The 20,559-nt window shown below is 44.0% G+C and overlaps 1 protein-coding gene across 3 annotated transcripts in view; it reads right to left on the reverse strand.

Annotated features, from left to right (window-relative positions):
• ltc4s (leukotriene C4 synthase) overlaps positions 1-20,183 on the reverse strand; it is a 49,490-nt gene extending 29,307 nt beyond the window's left edge. For 2 of the 3 annotated variants that reach the window (XM_041192876.1, XM_041192875.1), the window contains exons 1-4: positions 19,942-20,183; positions 6,924-7,023; positions 3,547-3,617; positions 139-220 (exon numbers count right to left, since the gene is read on the reverse strand). In XM_041192876.1, the coding sequence (XP_041048810.1) occupies positions 139-220; positions 3,547-3,617; positions 6,924-7,023; positions 19,942-19,999 (311 nt within the window). In that variant the 5' untranslated portion in view covers positions 20,000-20,183. The remainder of the gene's footprint in view (positions 1-138; positions 221-3,546; positions 3,618-6,923; positions 7,024-19,941) is intronic. The other variant, XM_041192877.1, reaches the window with a different exon arrangement.
• Positions 20,184-20,559: the final 376 nt, after the last annotated feature.

Raw genomic sequence — 20,559 nt, forward strand, 5'->3', positions numbered from 1 at the left:
CTTACCAATGATATATAAAATTCTTGCAGAATACAGAATGACAGGGGCGTATGGTTGGCCGTTGGTTTCCCAACCATTGCCATGAGAAACTCTAACATAACGCAAGCTGCTGCCTTAGTGGGAAAGACTTAGTCTTACCTTTTTAGTGCTGATTCGGAGTACCCTTTGAAGTACTTGTACCTCCCATACAAATACAGAGCTCCAATGCACACTACCAATACTGTATGGAAAGAAAACAAGAGGGTGAGTGTCCACATGCGCTCCAACTAAACATCGTCGCATTTAACACAGGGTCCCACTTTCAATGGGTCCTAACCAGCCTAAACCATGAGGGAGAAAAAAGACACAACAGAACACTGATCAAGGTTTAACTGTGTCAGCTGCAGCCTGGGGAGACAGTAGCATAGTGGTAATGCCGCTGGACTAGTAACCTCAAGGCCCAGGCTAATGCTCTGGGGCATGGATTCAAATAAATGCTGGCGTAGCCAGTGATGCCCACATCTTGCAAATGAATAATAAAAAAAATCCCACTGTGGCGGAATTTAAATTCAATCAATCAATAATTTTTAAAAATCGCGAATATGTTGTCTATGAAACTCTCATTGATTGTCACAAAAACCCATTTGATTCACTAATGTTCTTGCCTGACAAATTTATTAAAACTCTTTGAGGAGGTAACAAGCAGGGTAGATAAAGGGGAATCAGTAGATGTCATATATTTGCATTTCCAAAAGACGTTTGATAAGGTACCGCACATAAGGCTACTTAATAAGATAAAAGCCTATGGTGTTGGGGTTAGCATATTAGCATGGTTAGAGGATTGGCTAACTAATAGAAGACAGAGCGTTGGAATAAGGGGGGCATTTTCAGGATGGAAAACTAGTGGGGTGCCACAGGGATCAGTGTTAGGACCACAATTATTTACAATGTACATTAATGACTTGGATGAGGGAAGAGAATGTATTATTGCCAAGTTTGCAGATGGCACAAAAATAGGTGGGAAGGCAAGTGGTGAGGAGGACACAAAGAGTCTACAGAGAGATTTAGACAGGGTAAGTGAGTGGGCAAAAACTTGGCAGATGGAATATAAGGTGGGAAAATGTGAGGTTATGCACTTTGATGGGAAGAATAGAGGAGCTGAATATTATTTAAATGGAGAAAGACTGCAGAAAGCTGCAGGACAGAGGGATTTGGGGGTCCTTGCGCATGAATCTCAAAAAGCTAACATACAAGTTCAGCAGGTAATAGGGAAGGCAAATGGAATGTTGGCCTTTATTTCAAAAGGAATGGAGTATTAAAATAGAGAAGTCTTGCTAAAACTATACAAGGTACCAGTTATGTCACACCTAGAATACTATGAACAGTTTTGGTCCCCTTATCTGGGAAAAGATATACTGGCATTGGAGGCAGTCCAGAGAAGGTTCGCTAGGTTGATCCTAGGTATGGAGGGATTTTCTTATGAGGGGAGGTTGAGTAGGTTGAGCCTGTACTCATTAGAGTTTAGAAGAATGAGAGGCAACCTTATTGAAACATATAAGATTCTTAGGGGGCTTGACAGGGTAGATGCTGGGAAGTTGTTTCCCCTTGTGGGAGAGTCTAGGACCAGAGGGCATAATCTCAGAGTAAGGGGTCGCCCATTTAAGACAGAGATAAGGAGGAATTTCTTCTCTGAGGGTAATTAATCTGTGGAATTCTTTACCGCAGAGGGCAGTGGAGGTTGGGTTGTTAAGTATATTCAAGGCTGAGATAGACAGATTTTTAATCAGTAAGGGAACCGAGGGTTATGGGGAAGAGGCAGGCAAGTGGAGTTTAGGATTATCAGATCAGCCATGATCTTATTGAATGGTGGAGCAGACTTGGAGGGCTGAATGGCCTACTTCTGCTCCTACGTTTTGTGGTCTTTAGGGTAGGAAATCTGCTGTCCTTACCCATCTGGCCTGCATGTAACTCCACACCCACAGCAACATGGTTGAATCTTAGCTGCCCTCTGAAATGGTCTAGCAAGCTACTCAGTTCAAGGGCAGTTAGGGATGGGCAACAAATGATGGCCTTGCCGGCCATGTTCACATCTCACGAATGAATTAAATTCAGATTTATCTCATCCCCTAGACTACTATTTTGAGTGTAGTGAAGTCCTAAACTGTGAACTTTAAATTTCATCCGGCATTCTCAATAAAGAAAAGAGATTATAATCTCTGGCAAGTCTCTGATCTGCACTGTACAATATTAAGAGAGAGCAGAGAGACTGCAAAATGTGCCATCTAGTGGCTGGTTCAAGCACAGAACTGGCAGAATCCAGGTGGCAGGTCTTATTAGCAGGTAGAGATGAAGGTGAGCCTTGGTAAATCAAGAGTTGAAAGAACGGTGAAGAACAATGAGGCAGACATCAAAATGGGACTTACGCAAGATGATTTCCAAATTCTCTCCAGGTATGGGGCCCACAGCATAAACCTCTCCCCTAACTAACTAAATTACCAAACCATCATAAATCACTGGTTAGGCCTCAGCTGGAGTATTGTGTCCAATTTTGGGCACCGCGCCTTAGGAAGGACATCAAAGCCTGGGAGAGGAGGCAAAGGAGATTTACTAGAATGGTACCAGAGATGAGGGACTTGAGCTATGTGGAGAGGCTGGAAAAGCTGTTCACCTTGGAGCAGACAAGGTTAAAGGGAGATTGAACAGAGACGTTCAAAATGATGGAGAAATTTGATAAAGCAACTAAACAGAAACTTTTCACTGAAAGGGTCACCAAATAGACGCACAGATTTAAGATAATAGGTAAAAGAACCAGAGAGGAGGGGAGGAGAATATTTCTACAGAGTGAATTGTTATGATCTAGAGTTCATTGCCTGAAAGGGTGATAGAAGCAGATTCAATAACATTCAAAAATTTGGGCATAAATTGAAAAAGAAAAATTTTCAGGGCTATGGGAAAAGAGCAGAGCTTGGTCGAACTAATTGGATAGCTCTTTCAAAGAGCTGAAAATCCCAAACTCTCTCCCCAAAAAGGCGGTGGGTGCTGGGGGACAATTGAAGCTTTCAAGGCTGACAACAATAGATTTTTGTTTGGTAAAGGATGCCAAGGTATAAAAAGAAAGACTTGCATTTCTATAGCACCTTTCACAACTTCAGGGCATCTCAAAGTGCTTTACGGCCAATCAAGTACTTTTGAAGTGCAGCTCAATGTTGTAATGTAGGAAATGTGGTAGTCAATTTAGCCAACATGGAGTAAAGGCAACTTGAGATACAGATCAGCTATGATCTGACTGAATGGCAGAAAAGGCTCAAGGGGCTGAATGGCCTCTTCCTGTTGTTATATAAATGCAAGATGCTGATGTTTGTTAAAACCCCTTCAAATTATCTGTTCAAAATTATTCTTTAGCACTACGTTCTCAATCTGCAACGTTACTTAAATTGTTTAATTTTAATCACTGTATGATTATATACTTTATATAAAGTAGACCAGTCATAAACAGCAATGCATTTAATAAAGAACGCCAGGAAAAATGAAAATTAACCCAGAGAGATGGAGGATTTGTTCTCTTACCCTGACTGAAGAACACGCCAGCAATCCAGAACACGCTTAGGAACATTGGGAAATACTCTGAGGAATTAAGACTGCCAGAGAAAATGAGAAGTAAATCATATTTAATCAGTGGCTTCATACTTATTTTCAAAACTTTTCTTTCACAATCTCCTCTGACTCTGCTGCGAGTATGTGAGCTGAGGTGGTGGCATCGTAGTATTGTCACTGAACTGGCATTCCAGAGACCCAGGGCAATGCTCTGGGGCAAAAACAGAAAATACTGGAAAAGCTCAGCAGGTCTGGCAGCATCTCTCTCTGGAGAGAGAAACAGAGTTAACGTTTCGAGTCTGTATGACCCTTTTTCAGAGCTGAAGAGAAGTGGGAATGTGATGAAATTTATGCTGTTTAAGGGGGGTAGAGCAGGTGAAGCTGGATAGAAGGCCAGCGATAGATGGGGACAAAGGAGGGATTGACAAAGATGTCACGAACTAAAGGACAAAGGGAGTGTTAATGATAGTGGTTAGTGCTAAAAAAGGTGCTGATTGTGGCATAAAGGTAAAAGAGTAGAATGTGATAATAGCAGAACAAGGGCAGAATTGTGTGAAAGAACAACATGGCCCTTTAGTGGATGGGGTGGGGGGACTAGGGGATGTGGTGGGGGGAGCGGCGGGGGGGGGAGCGGTGCGGGGGGAGGGGGAGAAAAAAGGATAAAAAAATGGGATAGAAGAGGGGATAGAAAGGGGGATAAAACCACAGATAAATGAATAAAAATAAAAATAAGTGGATAAAAAATAAAGATGAATGTAGAAAAAAGGAGATTAGAAAAAGTGGGTGGGGACGGAGAAGAGAGTTCATGGTCTGAAATTGTTAAACTCAATATTCAGTCCGGAAGGCTGTAAAGTGCCTAATCGGAAGATGAGGTGCTGTTCCTCCAGTTTGCGTTGGGCTTCACTGGAACAATGCAGCAGGACAAGGACGGACATGTGGGCTTGGGAGTAGGGTGGAGTGTTGAAATGGCAAGCAACAGGGAGGTCTGGGTCATGCTTGCGGACAGACCGAAGGTGTTCCGCAAAGCGGTCACCCAGTCTGTATTTGGTTTCCCCGATTTAGAGGAAACCGCATTGGGAGCAGAGAATGCAGTCGACTAAATTGAAGGAGGTGCAAGTGAAGCCATGAAAGGAATGTTTGGGCCCTGGACGTGAGGAGGTAAAGGGGCAGATGTTGCACCTTCTGCGATTGCATGGGAAGGTGCCGTGGGAGGTTGATGAGGCGTTGGGGGTGATGGAGGAGTGGACCAGGGTGTCCCAGAGGGAATGGTCCCTACGGAATGCTGATGGGGGATGAGGGAAAATGTGTTTGGTGGTGGCATCATGCTGGAGTTGGCGGAAATGGCGGATGATGATCCTTTGAATGCGGAGGCCGGTGGGGTGAAAAGTGAGGACAAAGGGGACCCTATCATGGTTCTGGGGACCTGAGTTTGAATCCCACCATGGCAGATGGTGGAATTTAAGTCCAATTAAAAATCTGGAGGACCAAAAAGTCTAATGATGACTATGAAACCATTGTTGATTGTCATTAAAACCCAGCTGGTTCACAAATGTCCTTTAGGGAAGGAAATCTGCCAACATTACCAGGTCTGGCCTACATATGACTCCAAACCCACAGAAATGTGGTTGATTCTTCAACGCCCTCTAAACAAGGGCAATTAGGGATGGGCAATAAATGGTGGTCTCACCAGCAATGCCCACATCCCATGAACAAATTTTAAAAAACAAGCATCAATGGAATTATTTGGCTGTGAGAGGAGGACAGGCTAACAGGCTAATGAAGAGGCTGGCTGACAGCTAAGAAAATTTAATTAACCTAGAAAATGTTGCACTGGATTCAGATACGTGATCATTTAGATTATTTTGCTGGGAACTGTACAGCAGCAGTTCATTCAAATTATAGTTGTAAAATTATCTAGGAATGAGTAGAAAATCATTCAGCCCCTTGAGTCTGTTCCACCATTCAGTCAGACCATGGCTAATCTGTATGTGAACTCCATCCACCTACCTTGGTTTCATAATGCTTAATACCCTTACCCATTAAAAATCTATCAATCTTCGTCTTGCAATTTTCAATTGACGACACCACCACCACCCCGCACCCACACCCCACCCCCCCAACCCCCCCCACCCCCAACCCCCCACCCCCACCCACCCCACCCCCCCCAACCCCCCAACGCCCCAACCCCCCCCCCCCCCCCCCCCCCCCCCCCCCCCCCAGTCTCAACAGCCTTTTGGGGAGGGAGTTCCAGATTGTCACTACACTTTGTGTGAAGAAATTATTACATGGGCTGCAGGGGTACTCGCTAACAAATAAAAATAAAAGTGCTTCTGGGCATTGCAGTAGAAGGCAAAATACTGCAGATGCTGGAAATCTGAAACAAAAACAAAAAATGCTGTAAAAACTCAGCAGGTCTGACAGCCTCTGTGGAGAGAAAGACAGAGTTAACTCGAAACATTAATTTTGTCTTTCTCTCCACAGATGCTGTCAGACCTGCTGAGCTTTTCCAGCATTTTTTTGTTTTTGTTGCAGTAGAAGGGTCTGGCATATACAGGGTTAATGTGGGACTGAGGACAGTACCAGCCATGCAGTGATGTAAGAGGCACAGAACCCACACCTAGGGTCAGTGTGGTGTTGAGCAGAGACGAGTGAAGACCTGGACATGGTGATAGATCCTCACCTGTACCCTTTACTGTATATAAAGACTGGCTGTTAACCTACTGAAGACTACGAAGACTTTTTTAAGAGACACCATTCTGTAACCAACACTCTCCCAACAGACATCACCCCTAAATGGCCTGGCTTTAGTTTCATGGTTATGCCTCCTTTGGCTGGATTCCCCCAACCAGAGGAAATAGTTTTGCTCTCTCTACTCTCTAAAATTCTTGAATCTCAATTAGCCCACCCTTCATTCTCAAGGGAATATCAGCCCAGTGTGTGTGAGCTATTCTCATAATTTATTCCTTTTAGCCCCAGCATGGGTCTAATGAATCTGTACTGAACCCCTTCAAATGTCAATATATCCTTCCTGAAGTGCAGTACCCAGGACTGAACACAGTGCCCCAGTATAACGGGCGGCAGTGTAAAACAGTCAGAGTGCAAAATGAGTGGTCAATCCAATCCTGTTGCTCCAAGCTGGAAATTCCTCCCCTAAAGGTGTGATTCTGTAAACAAGCAAGATTGAGGAACACGTTGAGCAGCAATGGAATTGCTTTTGTCGGTCGTTCCTCCTCCTAAACCCTAGATTTTAATCTGCATTCTGCTATGCTGTACTGTCGCTCTCACACCTTCTGCTGACACCAGGTTCCCTACAATAGGCCTGAAGGATGACCAAGATGTGGATCACTTACTGTGCTCTGTACACCCTCTCAAAGTTCTCATTGCCACTGACTGCGGGCGGTGCGATGTGAAATCTTCTTCTCGCGTAGATCACTTGAAGTGAAAAGTAAGCTGCAATGGAGAGAGAGAGAGAGAGAGAGAGAGAGAGAGAGACAATTAGCACATAAGCACATCACACAGAGGGAGAAAAAAATACTCAGGGCTGGATACTTAAATCTATTATTCTCAAGACAAATATCGCATTAAACTCTTTCCTTCCACATTTGACACATTGGCCCAGGGGCGGAGTTGATTGAGTAACCGAGCTACACAATCCAGGCAGAAGAAAGAACTTGCAATTCTACAGAATCTTTCATAACATCAGGTCATTCTGAAGCATTCGCAACCAATGAATCGTTGTTGAAGTGTAGTTCCATGTGGCGGCAAAGACCAATTTGCTCACAGCATGCTCCCACTGACAGCAATGAGAAAGGCCAGACAACCTGATTTTAGGGGTTGATTAAGGGATAAATATGGTCCAGAACACAGTGCAGAACTTTCCATCCCTTCTTTTGGGATCTGAAAAAACAGTCGGGACTTCAGTTTCACATTTCATATGAAAGACAGCACCTCTGATAGCGCAGGATTCCTTCAGTACAGGACTTGAGTATCAGCCTAGACTTCATGCTCAAGTCTCCAGTACAGGGCTTGAACACACAAACTTCTGACTAACAGGTGAGAACATTGCCCATTGAGCTAAACTAAGGCCCCATTTGTGAGATCTTGCTGTGGCCTCATTTCCAACATTACAACAGTGACTAAATGTCAAAAGTACTAAATTGGATATGAAGTGTTTCAGATGTCCTCAGGTGGTGAAAGGCACTAGAGAAATGCAAGTCTTTCCTTTTTAGAATGGCCACAGGTTATTTTTTTTAAAGTAATTTGTCGGTTTTATTGTCCTTTCTATGTTGGCAGGTGCTCAACCCAAAGGGTTCTCAGGTGTGGGCTTCAGGGGCACAAAGTTGAGGAACTCCCCACCCAGCTCCACTCTCCTACTGAAACAAACTGACTACACTCACTGTTCAGGGCCACATGTGAGGAACAGTCATTCCACAAGCGGAGAAGCAATAGGAACTGTAGGCTGAATAGCTACACTATCAATTTAAGATAATCAGTTGAACTCGTAACATGGCTCATTTACACTTGTTAGAAGCGACATACATTCATTCACAGGGACGCGTTCTCTGCGAACAAAAGGAATATGTTCAAGCCTTGCACCTTTTCTAAATTACCCGGGAGCTTGGGGAGCCTATCGTTCCCTTTGCTTTCTCCATGGCAACGCTTCGGTTAATCAGTTTGGCTTGCCAACCGATCAGCACCTTTTTCTCCTGAAGTATAAATTTTTGTGATCGTTTGAAATTTGGCATTCTTGTGTTTGTCCTGATGAGTGTAAGATGAAAAGCTTCGGCAACATGTCTCTCTCTCATTCCAGTTCTGTACTACCAAGTGACTGTTTAAACACCCCCACCTAACTGTCTCAGGTGGGAATCTTCAGTTCAACTCATCCAGGTGATCAGCATTATCCTAGCTGCTCTAAGCCCTCCCACTTCCCAATATAATGTCAGTGTAATGTTTTTGCCCATCTGTCGCTACCTTCGCTAATATTAATATGCTCCTCTAAAGCAGTACAAATATCAGCACAGTCCCAGAAGCCTCAACTATTATTAATGCACTATTAAATAGGAAGCAATCAAGATAATAACTGAGATTGGAAAAAGGTGGGATCCATGCACTCAGTCACATATATTATTAAATGGATTCCTTTAGTCATACATTGGGGGAATTCCCAGATTCAATTCCCTTGACTTGAATACGTTGAGTAATTTTTTTATGGATGTCATGTAACAATGTGAAGATTAGACAGCCAGTAGAGAGGAGGGTTATAGAAAGCAAATGAGAGCATGTGGGACCATGATCATTGCAGAAGAGGGTGCAATGGGCTGAGAGTGGTGAAGAGCAAGTCAAAGTGCAAGAAGACGGAGTGGGGAGGAAGAGGAAAAGGAGGATTAAAAGCTGGGAGGTGACCAGAGGTCCCAAAACAGAAAGAGGTAGGATGGGCTAAATGTAATTTACTGGATTTCAATTATAGATCAATAAATCTATTTCATTCACCTCATGACTTACAGAGTTTGTAATGGAACAGAAGTGGAGTAGGTAGATGATGTGAAAACTCTATTTCTTAAATTAACTCTGAGAAAGGACGGAGGGGCAAGATGGGAGGTGGGGGAGTGAGGGCTTTACCAAAAACTTGGGTGACTTGACAAAATTTGCCAGGAGCTTCTCTACCACAGTCTACCGCAAGCCTACCTTCACTAGTAAATATATGCATTGGGATTCTTACAGTTTCACACATTATAATATTGGTCTTATCGGCAACCTTGTAAATAGGGCCCCGAGCCATTTGCTCACCATGCAAACTTGATGCTGAAGTAGGGCACATCAAAGGCATCTTGCGGGTTAATGGCCAAGCTAATCAGATCATTTCATGCTGTATATCGCGCAAAAGCACAAATGGGCCTAAGGCCCTGAAAAGTGCCCAGTCTACCTCAGATTACCCGGGGAAGGGCAAGGTATCTCAAAAGCTTGAGCAACGGGTAAAGTTAGCTGTTTCACACTTCTACGATGTAGCAGCAACACGAGTGGTATTCGCCATTAACAGGATGCTGCTCTCAAGCCAAAAAGACGTTCTGCCTATCACCCAAATGAGTAAAGTGGTGTATGAACTTCATTGCCAGTGTGATGCTAGGTACATAGGCCATATGTCCCAAAACTGGCAGATCGTATTAGGCAGTATGTCCCAGCTGCTATTGGCAATGGGCAAGGCACAGACCGTATCCAACCAGCCTGTGCTGCAAAACTCAAAACACAGTGTCCAACATTAGGTGTAATTCCAAGATTGGACAACATTTGCTAAATAATCCTCAGTGTGCTAAGAATTACTCTGACAACCAATTTAAGATTGTCAGTTGGGCTCACAGTGTGGCACATTTGCATGTTCTGGAAACTACATTTATTAATACACAGGGCCCTGTTCTTTACAGACAGAAAGAAAATGCACACACATTGTGCCTGTTTCATTTAAACAAAATAAGTGACAGCCATTCGCTGATTCATTCCTCAGGGCAATGCCATGACCAATTAGGATCAAGCTGCCTGGCTTAAATTGCTTGACCAAACAATGCTTGGCTGTTAACTGTCAGTCACCATCAGAAGTGCATTTTGCATGGCAATATCACTACCAATCAGAGTCCACTTGCCAACCAATCAGCACTCTCTTTTCATACAGTATAAATTGTTGTTTTCCCTTTATTTGCTATTCTTGCGTAGTGTCCTGATGAGTTCAAGATGAAAAGCTTCGACATGTCTCTTTTTCCAGCAATCTTCAAAACTTTTAAATATTCAAATTCTGGTGTCACACAATCACTACTTCCTAAACTATTATCTTTCCTGCTCATTTTAATATCAGTGATCCTCTATAAGCCTTTGTTTTGAACCAGGAAATCCTTACATGGTGCCTTATGTAACCTCAGGATGTTCCAATGCACTGTGCCAATTAAGTGCTTTCGAAGCATTTAACGTAAGCAACACGGCCACCAATTAAGAGCACAGCAAAGTCCCACAATAATGCAATAACGACCAGATCATCTGTTTTAGGTATTGGTTGAGGGATAACTATTTACCAGACCACTAGGGACAACTCCCCTGTTCTTCTTCAAAATAGATCTTTATAATCCACCCAGCAGGACCAATGGGCCTCTGTTTAACATCTCATCTTAAAATCGTACCTCAGCCCTGCATTGAAGTTTCAGCGTGGACTAAGTCTGTGGATTAGGGTTTGAACCCAAGGCCTCCTGACCCAGAGGCGATAATGTTATGCATGAAACCACAACTGACACTAAAAAACTGTCCAGGTAAACAGAACTCAGTTAAATTTGAAACTATTTGCATTGACACTATAGTTACATTTATAACCTCATTCTGAAAAAAGGAACTTCTATTGAAATCATTTCTGAGCACATTCTTGAGAGGTGCCCCAGTGATTGAGCAAAGTAATTAATTTCTAAAATGCAGCTAATAGTTGCTACATAAGTACATGTTATGTAATCCTTTATTAGAGAAACACAAACAACTTGCATGTTACCAACAGGAAGTGAGATGAATGAGTCTGTGCAATGGTTCAGGGAGAAATGTTACTCCATACACTAGGAATTTCCCTACTCTTTTCACCAATAGCCCTGTGATATCTTTCACACTGAAAACTACAAACAGCATCTCTGACTAATGTCTTATCCTACAACACAGCCTCAACCTCAAGTACTGTTGTGTCATTCCAGATGGTGTGTCATTGCAGATGGTGCCCACAAGTCTATGGAGTGGCAGCTGAAGACTTGTCCTCCAGAACGAGCTGCATCCCTTGCCAAGCTGTTCCAGTATTGGCATCAGTGTGTACCATCTACAAGATGCATTGCAGCAACTCGCAAAGGCTCCTTTGACAGCACTTTCCAAACGCATCACCTCTACCGTCTATAAGAACAAGGGTAGTGCACAAAAAAGGAACAACACGACCTGGAAGTTCTCCTCCAAGCCACACACCATCCTGACTTGAAAATATATCGCCGTTCCTTCACTGTCACTGTGTCAAAATCCTGGAACTCCCTTCTCAATAATACTGTGGATGCACCTACACCACAGGGACTGCAGGGGTTCAAGCTCACTACCACCTTCTCAAGGGCAACTATGGATGGGCAATAAATGCTGGCTTTGCCAGCATTGCAAACATCCAACAAATGAACAAAAAGATATATTTTGGCTCCAAAAGTTATTGGCTGGGTTGATTTAAGAACTCACTTACAAACTTTCTTGAGGAAAAAGTGGCAAAACAATAGCTGAGCCAGAGTCAGGTCTGGGTCATGACCTCTCCTCTCCCAGGCCAACATGGCTCCAGAGGACGGCTTCCATTTCTCTCCCAGGAAACTCTATGACTTGACTTCAGTCTCCGAGACCTGTCTGTGCAATTCCTGACTGACCTTTCGAACTGAGGTCAGTCAGCATTCTCCCTAATTCCCAATTTGGTCTCCTCCTTGCCAAATCTCAAATTCAATGCCCGTCCCTCCCATCTAGGCAATGTTACCTCCACCACCGGATGGAAAGCCTTTTGTTTCAGGTTCCAAAAGCTGACTGTCCACCTCGGCCATTGCAGCAGCAGCTGAAATCATCCTGTTGTGGTCTAAGTGTTGCTGCAGAAGGTAGGCTGACACCTCCCTTCCTACCTTCTCCACTTGCTATATATGGAATCATTCAAAGTCAGCTTTGTGCAGTGTTTAAAGTGGCTTTTTCCTGATGATGCCAGTCTTGGCATTTTTGCCCAAGTCAAGAGGTTGTGTGCTACCAGGCCCCACACCAGAGACTTGAGCACAAAGTCCAGGCTGACACCTCTGTGAGGGAATGTTGTACCGCTAAATGTCTGTTTTTGGATGAAACATTAAACCAAAGTCTTGACTGCCTGTTCAGGGGGATGTGAAAGGGCCTATAGTATACTCAAGAAGAGCAGGGAAGTTCTCTCCGGTGCTCTGGCCAAACCCTCAACCAACATCATAAAATGAAAATTATTTAATGATTTATTTCATTGCTGTTTGTGGGATCTTGCTGTTTGCAAATTGGCGTTTGCTTACAAAACACCTGTAGCTACATATGTTGGCAATCTACTGATCCCAGTTCTTTTCTTCACCACTGATTCAAGCAAATCACAAGTTTGTCTCCTCTCTCCCCCATAATGGCTACATATGACCACACCAGCATTTATCAGAGATTTTAACACTAACAGTACAGTTTGGCACTTGATCATGGCTGCTTCCTGTCATACCAAAAACACTCCAAGCCTTAATAACCTGGAAGGAAATGTACGCCTTAAACGTTAACATTCATTATTGTCGTGCCTAAGGTAGTTTTGTGGTCATGTGACCGGAGTAATTATCCAGAAAAACTGAGTAAAATGGCAATTTTTTAAAATCTGGAAGTAAAAAAGCTGATATGATTTTCACCTTTCATGACCTTAGGACATTCCAAAGCGTTTTACAACCACTTTTGAACTGTAGTCAGTGTTGGAATGTAGGAAAAGAGCAGCCAATTTACGCAAAGCAAGCTCCCAGAAACAGCAATGTGATAATGACCAGATATTCTGGTTTTAGTGATGTCGATTGAGGGACAAATATTGATCAGAACGCTGGAGAGAACTCCCCAGTTTCTTGTTCAAAATAGCCCCATGAGATCCCTAACATCCACCTGTTGGTAGACAGGGCATCAGTTTAATGTCTCATTCAAAGGACACCACCACTGACAGACCAGCACTTCTTCAGTACTAAACTGGAAGCCACAGGCTAGAATTTCTGAGTTTATGCCGCTGCAGAGGGACTTGAACCCAACACATTCAGACACAGGAGCAAAAGAGAGGGAGGCGCTCTCAGTGAGCCACGGCTGACACATCACAAAGCCAACCAAGTCACCCATGTTCCTTAATTAAGGAAACCTGGTCTCAGCCTATTCGTGACTCCAGTCCAACACGGAAGCCTGCTGAAATAGCCGAGTGCAACAAAAAATGCAATAGTCAGCAGCTGAAGATGGTGTGGCATGACCACCTTCTCAAGGTAACCAGGGATGTGCAGTAAATGCCAGTGACACCCACATCCCGAGAATGAATAGAAGATTACATTTTACGAGCAACTTATTGCAATATTGAACTAGCGCAAAGGGGTGACTTATTTTGGCAACCTCACAATGATTTCGGATACTCCTGGGGTAGTAAATAGCAGGAGTCAACGAGGCATTGGGTTACATGTGTGGAAACAAAAGAAAAATGTACTGGGAAGCAAAGTAAGCAGAGGTCCCTAAGGAGATACACACAGGCATTACATCATTGCATGTGATCAATAAACATTTGGAAAGCATCCAGATGGACCACGCAGGTTTCAGGAATGAAGCCAATCCTTGGGATAAAGCAAAGCCACTGCATGTAGAAACTGTGCAGACGATTCAGCACAGTCCGTGGGTAGGGTTATGCTTGGTTTTGTACTGTTAAAATAGCTCATACTTTTGCTGTAAATTCTTATTTGTGTTCAACTGAGCACAGATACAGGAGGATCCCACACTGAACACCCTTGAAAGATTTCAACACTTCACATATTGCTTTAATATACAGGGAATGAACACAAGTAGCAATTTTTAGGCATTGAAACAGAAAATTTATGGTACAGCATGAGGCTATTTTGCTCTTTGTTAAAAAAGACTAAATCCATTCTCTAGCTCTTGGATCATAGCCATGTTGGTTACGATATTTCAAACGCATATAAATAGCCATATAAAAACTGTAGCTACAAGAGCAGGTCAGAGGCTAGGGATCCTACGGTGAGTAACTCATCTCCTGAGTCCCCAAAGCCTGCCCACCATCTACAATGTACAAGTCACTTGCCTGGATGAGTGCAGCTCCAACAACACTCAAGAAGTTTGACACCATCCAGGACAAAGCAACCCCTTGATTGGCACCCCATCCACAAACATTCACTCCCTCCACCACCGACGCACAGTGGCAGCAGTGTGTACCATCTACGAGATGCACTGCAGAAACTCACCAAGCCTCCTTAGACAGCATCCTTAAACCCACAACTGCTACCATCTGGAAGGACACGGGCAGCAGATACATGGGAACAATGCCACCTGGAAGTTCCCCTCCAAGCCACACACCATCCTGACTTGGAAATATTTCGCTGACACTGGGTCAAAAACTTGGAACTCCCTCCCTAACAGCACTATGGATGTACCTACACCATATGGACTGCAGCGATTCAAGAAAGCAGCTCACTACCACCTTCTCAAGGGCAATCGGGGATGGGCAATGCCTAGCCAGCTTCCAATAAGTGAATTAAAAAAATCCAAGTATTTTTTAAATGCAGTGAGAGTTTCTTCCTCTACCACCGTCTCAGACAATGAGCTTCAGATCCCCACCATCCTCTGGGTGAAAGAAAATCTCAACTGCCCTCTAATTCTTCTACCAATTATATTAAATCTGTGCTACCTAGTTATTGACCTCTCAGCTAAGGGAATATGTCCTTCCTATCCAATCTATTTTTTCCCGTTATAATTTTATGGACTTCAATTAAGTATCTCCTCAGGCTTCTCTGCTCCAAGGAAAAGAATGTTAGCCTTATTAATGGTATGTTAATTATATTGTTAAGAGACAGATGTGAAGGGCATTGATTTAATTAAGTACCTAGAGCACTCATAAAGAGAGACTGCTGGGACACGCTGCTTTTGTCCTCCTAGATAGTAGTGGTCATGCGCTTGGGAGGGGCTGTCTAAGGAGGCTTGGTGAGTTCCTGCAGTGCATCTTGTAAATGGTAGACACTGCTGCCACTGTGCATCGGTGTTGAAGAGAGTGAACGTTTGTGAATGTAGTGCTGCATGCTAAAAATAAACTCATGATCAAGAAAAGGATTTGTGTCTAGTTTTATACTTCATTATCTGGCTTGGGAGCCGAAGAGGTTACCAGCTTATTTAAACAAATATCAGAGTGCTTTTCACCCATTTAAAAATGCACTGTGCAATTAAGATACTGTTTGCTTTGGAGGCAAACCAGACACTGAAATTTGACCACTATTCCACAACAGTCGGTTGTACGATGAATTAAACACACCCTAAAGACACATTTCTGCTTAGTTAACATGGGCTGACCTTGCATTCTGCACTAGATTAATTAAATACCATGCATCCTTACACAAAACTTCATTCTTATCGTGAATTTAATAGATTACAGCCTAGAATGTTTCAAAAAGAATCCAAGAAATTCCTCTCCAACTCTTGCATCGTCTTGACATTTCTTCAAGCCTACATCTACAAATAACTCCTTCTTTGGAACAGTATTAATTTTTACCTGATTCAAAACTGCTGCCTGTATCCTAACGCACTTTCGGTCACGTTTGCCTATCACATAGCAGTCTATGTCCAAATGCAGCAAGACCTGGACAATATCCAGGCATGGGCTGACCAATGTCAAGTAACATTCGCACCACACAAGTGTCAGGCAATGACCATCTCCAAAAAGAGAGAATCCAACCATCACCCCTTGATGTTCAATTGCATTACCATCACTGAATCCCCCCACTATCAACATCCTGGGGGTTACCATTGACCAGAAACTGAACTGGACTAGCTATATAAATACAGTGGTTGCAAGACCAGGTCAGAAGCTAGCAATAGTGCGATGAGTAACCCACCTCCTGACTCCCCAAAGCCTGTCCACCATCTACAAGGTTCAAGTCAGGAGTGTGATGGAATACTCCCCCTGGATGAGTGCAGCTCCCACAACACTCAAGAAGCTTGACACCATCCAGGACAAAGCAGCCCGCTTATTGGCACCACATCCACAAAGATTCACTCCCTCCACCGCACAGTGGCAGCAGTGTATACCAGCTACAAGATGCACTGCAGGAATTCAGCAATGCTCCTTAGACAGCACCTTCCAAACCCACAACCACTACCATCTAGAAGGACAAGGGTAGCAGGTAGATAGGAACACCACCACCTGGAAGTTCCCCTCCAAGTCACTCACCATCCTGACTTGGATGACCATCGCTGGTCAAAATCCTGGAACTCCCTCCCTAATAGCACTGTGGGTGTACCCACACCACACGGACTGCAGCCGTTCATGAAGGCAGCTCACCACCACCTTCACAAGGGCAACTAGGGATAGGCAATAAATGCTGGCCCAGCCAACGAAGCTCACATCCCATAAATGAATAAAAAAAACCTTGTGCTCGCTGAACTACATTGGCTCCTTATTCAGCAACCTCCCAATTGTAAAATTCTCATCCTTGTTTTTGAATATCTCCATGGCCTCAACCTTTGCTATCTCTGTAATCCCCTCCAGGTCTGCAACCATCCAGATCTCTGCACTCTTCCAATTCTGGTCACTTGTGCAACCCTGATTTTAATTGCCCCACTATTGGTGACCGTGCCTTTAGTTGCCTGTGCCCCAGGCTCTGGAATTCCCTCTCCTGAGCTTCTCTGTCTCTGCACCCCCTTTACGACGCTCCTAAAAAAACTTACTTTGACCGAGCTTTTTGGTTGCCAGATTACAACTAGATCAGCCATGATCATATTGGTGGAGTGGGCTCGAAGGACTGAATGGCCTACTCCCAAATCCTATGTTTCTGATATCTCTTATTTTCGTTTGATGGGAAGAGTGCACCTCTCCCACTGTGTAGTGTGAATTTAAACTGTGCTCTGGTTAAGGAGTCTACTGTTGTTGACACTGATTTTAAATTACGCATTAAAAATGCAGATTTATACTGGAAAATTATATAACGAATCATGTTGATTTTCCACAATCTGGGGCAGAATGCCACTGTTCAGGAATGGTTCCTGTGAGTAAAAACTCATTGCCTATCTGTGATCCAGTTAAGAAACAAACTTATTCCATCACTATCTTGCATCTGTCTAGTAATGGACAGTGCAGAGACCCTACACACGTGAAGCACCTTGGGGCATTTTGCTACATTACAGACACAATGTAAATGCTAATTTATTGCTGTGCTGACCTTGTCGGAGTGGGCAGAGACAGGGTCAGTGCAGCCACTATAAAAAGTAGTGTGCGGATGTCAGTGGGAAGCTCAAAAAACAAGGGGGTCACATGCCGACAATCTGAGGGTGCAGGGTATAGGCGGTGATTCCTTTTGGATTTATTTGCTTCTGATTACCTCCCCAGCTTGGAATACAGGAGAAATAATCAGCAAACATCGAGAGAGTACAGCCCTTCCTCTTCAAAGACGCAGCCACTGCCCCAGGCCTCATTCTCACTAAGCACACTGATGCAAGGTAAAACACTGCGTACGTTGCTGAAAGAAATATTTGCACTTCTATAGCACAATCTCAGGACGTCCCAAAGCACTTTACAGCGAATGAAGTGCTTCTGCAATGTAATCGCTATCAGAAACACAGCAGCCAAATATGGCCATGGGCACTGGCAAGGACTCCACTGATCTTCGAAACAGCATCGTGGGGCCATCCATAGCCAACACCCACCCCCCCCACCCCAGCACTGTGGGTGTACCAATTACAGCACCAATTAACTGCAGTGATTCAAGAAGGCAGCTCACAACCACCTTCTCAAAAGCCTTTAGGAATGTGCGTGGGTGCCAGGGTCTTAAATTCCAGGATTCCCTTCCTACACATCTCCGCCTCACTTTCCTGTTTAATACACTGCCTAAAACCTATTTTCACCAAGTTTTTGGTCATTTGACCAAATAGCTCCTTTTGTGGCTCGGTGTACTTAGAACCATAGAACACTACAGCACAGAAAAACAGGCCATTCGGCCCTTCTAGTCTGTGCCGAAATATTATTCCGCTAGTCCCATTGACCTGCACCTAGTCCATAACCCTCCAGACCTCTCCCATCCATGTATCTATCCAATTTATTCTTAAAACTTAAGAGTGAGCCCACATTTACCACGTCAGATGGTAGCTCGTTCCACACTCTCACCACTCTCTGAGTGAAGAAGTTCCCCTTAATATTCCCCCTAAACCTTTCCCCTTTCAACCTAAAGCCATGTCCTCTCGTGTTTATCTCTCCTAATCTAAGTGGAAAGAGCCTACTCGCATTTACTCTGTCTATACCCCTCATAATTTTGTAAACTTCTTTCAAATCTCCCCTCATCCTTCTACGCTCCAAGGAATAAAGTCCTAACCTGTTTAATCTTTCTCTGAAACTCAACTCCTGAAGACCCGGCAACATCCTAGTAAATCTTAAACAAAAACAGAATTACCTGGAAAAACTCAGCAAGTCTGGCAGCATCGGCAGAGAAGAAAAGAGTTGACGTTTCGAGTCCTCATGACCCTTCGACAGACCTTGAGTTCGAGTCCAAGAAAGAGTTGAAATATAAGCTGGTTTAAGGTGTGTGTGTGTGTGTGTGGGGGGGGGGGGGGGGGGGGGGTGGGGGGGGGGGAGAGAGAGAGAGAGAGAGAGAAGTGGAGGGGGGTGGTGTGGTTGTAGGGACGAGCAAGCAGTGATAGAAGCAGATCATCAAAAGATGTCACCAACAATAGAACAAAAGAACACATAGGTGTTAAAGTTGGTGATATTATCTAAACGGATGTGCTAATTAAGAATGGATGGTAGGGCACTCAAGGTATAGCTCTAGTGGGGGTGGGGAGAGCATAAAAGATTTAAAAATATTTAAAAATAATGGAAATAGGTGGGAAAAGAAAAATCTATATAATTTATTGGACAAAAACAAAAGGAAGGGGGAAACAGAAAGGTCTTCTCTGCACTCTCTCAATCTCACTGATATCCTTCCTGTAGTTAGGCGACCAGAACTGCACACAATACTCCAAAACAAAAACAGAATTACCTGGAAAAACTCAGCAGGTCTGGCAGCATCGGCGGAGAAGAAAAGAGTTGACGTTTCGAGTCCTTGTTCTGTCGAAGGGTCATGAGGACTCGAAACGTCAACTCTTTTCTTCTCCGCCGATGCTGCCAGACCTGCTGAGTTTTTCCAGGTAATTCTGTTTTTGTTTTGGATTTCCAGCATCCGCAGTTTTTTTGTTTTTATCACAATACTCCAAAGTTGGCCTTCGTTTTATAATGCTTCTGGGACGTTTCGTTCGATTAAAGTATAAATGTAAGTCGCTGTTAACGAGAAAAAAATGCACCATCAACTGTGCAAGCGCTCTCTCAAGGCTCGCCCTCAACAACATAGACAAGCAACAGGTGAACAACGTGCTGGGCTGGGCCACTCACAGCCGAATGACCCCAAGTGTGGGAGTGATGGCAGTAACAGAGTGAGAAGCGGAAACTTCAGTTCAGTAAGAATTCAAGCAGCTATGAATCCGCACTGTTAGCTCAGCCTAAGAATCAAGCTGGAAATAAATTAAAATGCCGATTCCGTCGAACATGGAAATGACATTAAATTGGCAGCGTTACTAAGTTCCTATCGATCCTACCTTGCTCCAGTACAGCCAATATAGTGATCAGCGCCAACGGTGCAAAATCAGCCAACATTCTTGCAGCTTGCTCTCCTCGGGACCAGGCTGCCTCAGTCTAACACAGCTCAGCAGAAGCTTTACCACTTCCTAATTATGACCGCACACGCGCTCCAATATAGAGAAAGGGTCGGGGGAGGTGCTTGGAGCTTTGTGGTGTACAGACAGACCTGTCCCTCCCATGCACACATCTTCACATTTCAAACTACTCCCTGCGAAGGAACGAAAAGCAAAACTCGGTCGCCCTGACCGTCCTTACGGACTGGAATATCAGGACCGGTGGCTTTGGAAATCAGGAAGAATAATTATCTTTTTTTAAATGATGGGGAAACCACCAAGGTCTGGAAATCCAGGACTAGACCTCAAATCAAGAAGCTTATTGTCCCTGTAAATACTGACACACTCCCCGGGACCCCCCTGTAAATACTGACACACTCCCCGAAGACCCCCTGTAAATACTGACACACTCCCCGGGACCCCCCTGTAAATACTAACACACTCCCCGAAGACCCCCTGTAAATACTGACACACTCCTCAGAGACCCCCTGTAAATACTGATACACTCCTTGGAGACCCCCA

This window comes from Carcharodon carcharias, chromosome 8, assembly GCF_017639515.1.
Source record: "Carcharodon carcharias isolate sCarCar2 chromosome 8, sCarCar2.pri, whole genome shotgun sequence".
NCBI lineage: Eukaryota > Metazoa > Chordata > Chondrichthyes > Lamniformes > Lamnidae > Carcharodon > Carcharodon carcharias.